This window comes from Rhea americana, unplaced genomic scaffold, assembly GCF_003343005.1.
Source record: "Rhea americana isolate MKP2758 unplaced genomic scaffold, rheAme1 scaffold_744, whole genome shotgun sequence".
Lineage (NCBI taxonomy): Eukaryota > Metazoa > Chordata > Aves > Rheiformes > Rheidae > Rhea > Rhea americana.
Genome location: NW_028186917.1, coordinates 16698 through 23696, shown reverse-complemented (window position 1 = coordinate 23696; position 6999 = coordinate 16698). Strand labels below are relative to the sequence as shown.

At 58.8% G+C, this 6999-nt stretch overlaps 1 protein-coding gene across 1 annotated transcript; it reads right to left on the bottom strand.

Annotated features, from left to right (window-relative positions):
• Positions 1-4587: 4587 nt before the first annotated feature.
• LOC146585909 (rheacalcin-2) lies at positions 4588-6006 on the bottom strand. The gene is made up of 5 exons (XM_085322138.1): positions 5940-6006; positions 5732-5826; positions 5190-5354; positions 4948-5053; positions 4588-4756 (listed from the first exon to the last, which is right to left on the bottom strand). Exons 1-5 carry the CDS (start codon positions 6004-6006, stop codon positions 4689-4691), a joined length of 501 nt encoding a protein of 166 aa, XP_085178264.1. The 3' UTR covers positions 4588-4688.
• Positions 6007-6999: the final 993 nt, after the last annotated feature.

The following is a 6999-nucleotide window of genomic DNA, read 5'->3' as shown; positions in this document are numbered from 1 at the left end:
GTGAGGGGGAATTTCTTCCCTGTGAGAGTGACAGAGCACTGGAGCAGGTTGCCCAGAGAGGTTGTGGAGTCTCCTTCTGTGGAGATCTTCAAGGCCCACCTGGATGCAACCCTGTCTACCATGCTCTAGGTGACCCTGCTGAGCAGGGAGGTTGGACTAGATGATCTCCAGAGGTCCCTTCCAGCCTCAACCATTTTGTGATTCTATGATGCCCCTGTCCAGGCTTGCAGTACTGGGACACGCCGCGACTGTGCCGGTGAGCATATTATAGAGCCCGGTAATGGAAACCACGCTGGTATTGAGGTGGAACTGCAGAGTGCAGTTCCTGTGGTTTGCTAAGTGTGACTTGCACTCGTGTTGTGACTTCAGTATATTGCTGTACTGCTCTGCTAAATCAAAGATCCTGTGTTACATCACATATCTTCAAAGTAAGCTTTAATATTAAACATTAACCCTCCATGTGAGGACTATCTAAGAGAACCAGGTCAGAGAGTGCTGGACTGTGACAGGAGCTGGCGTCACGGTCGGGACAAAGTGCAACCGTCAGAGGGGTGTGGGGTAGTGCGGTCACCCCCCGCCTGCTGCCCACCTCGGTGCTCCGGAGGGGCCCTGCTGCCGCTCGCTTGCATGGCTGCTCCCCTGGGCATCAGACCTCTGGGGAGCAAGCTTGTACAGCTGCTGGAGAGTTTGTCCACATTTATTATGACAGTGGACAGAAGAAGAAGGGTTTCGACTAGAGWTTTTTTTTTTTGGCAAAGCAACGTTAGCCTGGTATGGTAGTGCAGCGTCTGGGCAAGAAGCATTGAATGATTTTTTTTGAAATGTTGCCATCTAGTGAACTTCAGAAGCTCTGCGGGTGTCTGCATCCACCCCAGCAGCCACGGCCTTTCAATAAGCAATGTGAAAACGTAAGAGGTGGCTGCTCACAGCTGAACCTAATGAAATGCTGAAGGCAATGAGCCATGACAGTGTCATCCCAAAAATGCCTTGCATGCAGCGGTGCTGCCACTTACAGACTTCTTGCATGCAATGCTGAAACGCCACGATCTGAGCTCCTGGTCCGCTTCATGTACAGTTCCGACCAAACACGTAACGGCTTCAGTTTGAAAAGATCCATTTTTACAGCAGTATCGTCCCTCTTTCGAAGATGTCTGCGGCGTGCATATAGGATTCTCAAAGCTGCTTTCAGTTGGTTGGAAGAGGCTGGGAAGGACTGATGGCGACTTCTGCTGTTCGTGAAGGTAGCAAATACAGCTCCTGAGTGAGCCCCAAAAATTATCCACTGACAGGCTAAGGTTCCCTTCCTTGGTACAGAAGAATTGGAAGGATTAAACATTCTTTAGGTTTCCTTTTGACTTAAGCTTTTCCCATGTGACAGGACAAGAGGCAACGGGCARAAGTGGAAGCACAGCAAGTTCCACCTGAAGGTGAGGGTGAATTTCTCCACTGAGAGAGTGAYGGAGCACTGGAACAGGTTGTCCAGAGAGGTTGTGGAGTCTCCTTCTGTGGAGATCTTCAAGGCCCGCCTGGATGCAACCCTGTCTAACATGCTCTAGGTGACCCTGCTGAGCAGGGAGGTTGGACTGGATGATCTCCAGAGGTCCCTTCCAACCTTACTGATCCTGTGATTCTATGATTCTCAGAATTTGGTTATGGTTAATACACATTGACTCGTATGTGGGGAATACTGAATGATCCCGAGCTCTTATGCCAACAGCTTCGCTAAATGCATGCAAAGGGCTTCAGATTCATTACCTTCCTTCTGAAGTCTTGCAGTATAAGAAATCAGTTACCAACACTTCTCTCTGCTTTAACTATTGTGTTGCTAGGAAGGATGGACTATTTTTTTCCCCACCTTCAACCAAGTTTTAAATTCCTGTTTGTTTTTCAGGAAATTCCTGTTTGTTTCAGGAAATGTTGTATTAAAAGAGTGCAGGAACCTGCAAGTTTTCATTCCCTACTGTCTTTTCAGGAAACACAGTAATAAAAAAGTGGTCCTGAAAGCGTGCGTTGTTGCAAGGCCTTCGGCTTCCTCTGCAGTACTGTTGTTCAGAACAGGTGCTTTGACTATTGTGAATGTGGGAGGAGAAAAGCCCTGAACACAGATAATATTCTCTCTCATACAGAGTTTGACTATAGTTTTCATGCCCCCCCTTTTTAATATTACTTTTAATATTTTTTTTTTAATCTGGCAGTGGAAATAGTTCTGGAGCAAGGAGCCACTTGTGTCTACGTGGACTCATATGCTGTACCAGCTGGTGCCATCCATGGCTAGGGTACCTGTGGCAGCAGGAGATCGTTTGCATTGTAATACTAATGACACTTACGAAATTACTCGACATTGCATCTACTGGCTCTCCAGTGGAGGATGGACCTGCCCATCCACACCGAGAGCCCCAGAATTATGCAGGATGAAACACTGCTCTGGTTCCTGTGTCTGGCAACGTGTCTCTGGGCATGAGACACGAGTACGGGACAACAGTTTTGGATGTGTGTGTGTATCCACCCTCAATGCTATTCCCTTCGAAGATGATGTTAATATTGGACCTGGCAACATTTGCTGTTGTAATGTGACTTGTTTTTGACCAAATAACTGAGCAGACTTAGTGTTTGAGTGCTCACATGGCTCAACAAAAGATGTCTTTTTTGCTCCATTTAATACATCAGCAACACTCGGAGTAACCTTCCACGAACTAGACAACTTTCTCAGACAAAACACCACAGTTACTCAACATCTGTTGGAAACCAGAAAAATGTTTAGAAGAAAGAGAAGTGAAAATGGTGTATGATAAGAATGAACTTTTGATTAGCAAAAGTAGAAACCAGTCTTACTGAACATCACTGGTACCACATCTTTGAAGGATGGTCACCAAAAGCCACCAGTGTGCTGCAACTCATGTTATATCCTATGCTCATACTGTTAATAGTCACCGTATTGTGAGGACCCTCTCGGTGGGTCCTCTGGGTCCCACGGAGTATGCTGGGGCCATGGGGGTCCCCTTGGGGCTATGAGGTCTGTGGAGTCCATGGGGGTCCCATGGGATCCTGCTGGGGCTGTGGAGATCCTGCTGGATCCAGGAGGGTTTTGCTRGGGCCGAAGGGGCTCTTGCCCCTTGGGACATGGAGGTCCCATGTGTGCTATGGGATCCCACTGGGACTATGGGGATACTGATGGGGCAGTGAGGGTCTGCTGGAGCCATGGGGGTCCCATGAGATCTGTGGGGTTCTGCTGGGGCAATGGGGGTATTCTGGGGCTATGTGGGTCCACTGGGGCAGTGGGAGCCCACAGAGGCCATGGGAGGCCTCTGGGTCCCTGGGGCCATGGGAGTCTGCTGGGGCAGTAGGGGCCTGCTGGGTCCATAGGGGTCTGCTGGGGCTATGCGGGTCTCTGGGGGCTATGGGGGTCTGCAGGGGCCATGGGTCGCCTGGTCTCCTGGGGGCCCATAATGTAGGGCAGGTCTCGCCTGGCACCCGTGCACCRTTCCTGGTCCTGCAGCTCACCGGTGCTGGTGTCCCAGAGCTCYTCCGGCCGCCGGGCCACGCAGCTCCCGGCCGAGGCACGGAAATGGCTCGGCTAGGGGACGCGTCCTCTGCCGCACACCGGGGCTCGGCCACGTCCCGGGCTCTGCCACCTGTGCAGGGACGGCTCCACAGCCCCTCGGCTCGCGGGGGGAGCCCGCGGCCCACGGCGGGACCTGCCGCCTCGCTGCCCGTCCCCGCTGCCCCGCAGCTGGGCTGAGGGGGACGTGGAGCACCCGGGTACAGCCCGGCACCGGCCGAGACCTCAGCAGGAGCAGATGGGAAAGCTTAGAGCCCCTTAGCTCCCTGCTCTGCTCGCTGCCCTGCTCCCTGCTGTGCTCCTTGCTCTGCTCCTTGCTGTGCTCCCTGCTCTGCTCCCTGCTGTGCTCCTTGCTCTGCTCCTTGCTGTGCTCCCCGCTCTGCTCCCTGCTCTGCTCCCTCCTGTGCTCCTTGCTCTGCTCCCTGCTCTGCTCCCTGCTCTGCTCCCTGCTCTGCTCCTTGCTGTGCTCCCTGCTCTGCTCCCTGCTGTGCTCCTTGCTCTGCTCCCTCCTGTGCTCCCTGCTCTGCTCCCTGCTCTGCTCCTTCCTGTGCTCTCTGCCCTGCTCCCTCCTGTGCTCCCTGCTCTGCTCCCTGCTCTGCTCCCTGCTCTGCTCCCTCCTGTGCTCCCTGCTCTGCTCCCTGCTCTGCTCCCTGCTCCTTCCTGTGCTCCCTGCCCTGCTCTCTCCTGTGCTCCCTGCTCTGCTCCCTGCTTTTTGCCCTCTCCAGTCTCTCTGCATGGCTCTGCCAGGGCCACATCTGTGTTTCCTGGGAGTTGGGGACAGGAAGGTCCCTCTCTGGGAGCAGGGCCTGGAGCAGCTCCTCTGCCCAAGCCCCTGAGTGCCGGTCCAGCCCTGCCCTGTGCTGCCGCATCAGCAGCTTTGCAGTGCTGCTGGGTTTGCTGGGGATCAGCGCAGGCTTCCCTGGACTGGTCAGTCCCGTCCCCCCAAACACACACCCCCGACCGCCCCCGCAAGGGACGGCAGCGCCCACGGACAAGGAAGGCACGGACAAGGCTGAGCACTGGGAGATATTTACTGCCGGCCGCCGGCCGTGAGGATTTGTATGGGGTGGAGACAGGGCTGGTGGCCCGGGGCGGCCGCGGCATGGGCCCGGCGCTGGCGGCGGCTGCCCTAGACGTGGTACTCGCAGATGAAGGGCTTCCGGTCGCTGCAGAGCTCCGTGTCCCAGGAGGCAAAGTCTGGAGAGGAGGAGAAGTGCCCTGAGCCTCCAGCTGGCCAGGCGCGGGCTCTCCGCCCGGCAGTGCTCCTGCGTGTGCGCGGTGCGCGCGTGTGTGTGTGCACGCGTGTGTGCGCACGTGAGCATGCGCGCCCGTGTGCTGCCTGCTCCCGCCGGGAGCCCCCGCGCYGGCGCGCGCAGCCCTTTGCTCACCCGTGCTGTCCTCCAGCGCCGCGCAGGCCCTCCGCCTCGGGAAGCCCTCCCTGTACCAGGAGCTGTAATCCATCTTGGTGCCGTCCGACCATTCCCAGTGTCGCCTCTGCAGGGCAGGAGGGGATGGGGCGCTGGGGAGCCGGCCCACCTCGGGGGCACGGAGAGCCCAGGAAGGTGCCCGCAGGAGCGGCCCGCGGCGGTCCAGCTCTCCGCGCCGGGGAAGGGCGGCAGTGGGCACTCACCCCCATGGGACGATGGAGGCCGATCCAGACCTCCTCGTCGGCCACCTCCTCCTCGCTCTCGCTGTAGGGCTGGGAGGAGGCCAGCATGCTCATGATAGCCTGGTGCTCCTCCTCACTGTGGATCGAGGCCAGGTGCGTCCTGGCGCCCAGCCGCTGGCAGAAGCCCTGTGCCATGAAGGGCGGCGTGACGCCGGTGCCGATGGGAGGCCCCGGGGCTGGCCTTGGCCTCACCCCGCTCCTCCTCCTGGCCCAGCGCCCCACGGGTGCGCGGGTCCCGTGGAACCGAGGAGCACGGCTGGACGGGGTGCTGGACTGCACATGCACACCCGTGCATATGTGTACGCACACGTGCATGCACACGTGCACGCACACACATGCTTGCGGTGTGCTCAGCCATGCCTTTCCCCAGGGTACGCCGGGCACTCCCAGAGCTGGGGACACATGGGGCCAAAGCCGGGATGCCCCGGCCAGGATGGAGGCAACCCCMGGGGCGGGCTGCATGGCTCAGCGCCGCGTGGCACCGGGCCCTGCCAGCCCCTTACCTCGGCTCTCCTCCAGCTCAGCTCCTGGGGGAAGAAGCCAAAGCATCGCCCGTCGAAGGGGACCCAGCCGCTCGCGCAGCCTTCCTGCTCGTCGCCTGCAGAGGGGCAGCATTGGGGGCATGGTGAGGGCAGTGGGCAGCGGGCAGCAGCACAGCTGCCCCGTCCACAGCGAAACCCTGGGGCCGGTGATGCTGCGGCGGGTGCTCACCTTGCAGTGCGGGCRCGAGCAGCAAGCCACTGAGGAGGCAGAGCCCCCAGTACGTCCTCCAGCCCATCTTCTGCTGCCCTGGGGAGACAGCACGGGCAGGGGCCAGTGGGCAGCAGCCCTTTCCTGCATCCTACCGGCAGTCTTTTCCCAGGGTGGCAGCCGCTCGCCGTGCAGACCCTGGGGCCACGGCAGGCGGTGGGCGCTTCCCTTGAGCTGGAGTGGTAGCYGGTGGTGCCCAGAGCAGATGGAGCCATGGGGGGTACCTAGCCTGGCACCGTGGGGCCACAGGGGGCACCCAGCCTGGCACTATGGGGCCATGGATGGCACCCTGCCCGGCTCTGTGGATGCATGGGGGGCACCCAGTCTGGCCCCGCAGGTGCATGGGGGCACTGAGGCTGGCCCTGTGGCTGCAAGCAGGGGCACCCAAGCTGGTAAGAGGGGTGTTTGGGTGGTGGTGCTGAGTGCAGGGCAGCCCATGGTTACAGCCTGGAAGGCCCAGGGTGCTCTGACAATGTGCACAGGAGTGGAGGTGAATCCCAGCTAACAGGTGGGAGGTGCCAGGAGGCGACAGCTTTCCTGTGCAGGGGGAATGGGATGTGCAGGTGTCCCTTTCTGGGGAGCAGGGTGCTGGGGTGCAGTGTGGGGTGCTAGTGTGCAGAATGTGGGTTGCTAGGTGTCGGATGCAGGATGCAGGGCACAACGGTGCAGCACACAGGGTGCAAGGTGTGTTGGTGCAGTGGGTGGTGCAGGGTGGGGGATGCAGAGGGTAAGGTGGCAGAGTGCAGGGAAGCAGGGTGCAGGGATGCACAGATACTGCATATCAGATACACAGGTGCTGGGTGTAGGGCTTGGGGTGCAAGAGTTTGAGTGCTGGGTACACAGTACTGGGGTGCAGGCTTTGGGGTGCAAGGCTGTGGGGTACTGGGTGCACAGTGCAGGGTGAAGGCTATGGGGTGCTGGGTGCACAGTGCAGGGCTGCAGGGTTTGGGGTGCTGGGTGCACAGTGCAGGGGTATGGGGTGCAGGCTGTGGGGTGCTGGGTGCACAGTGCAGGGTGCAGG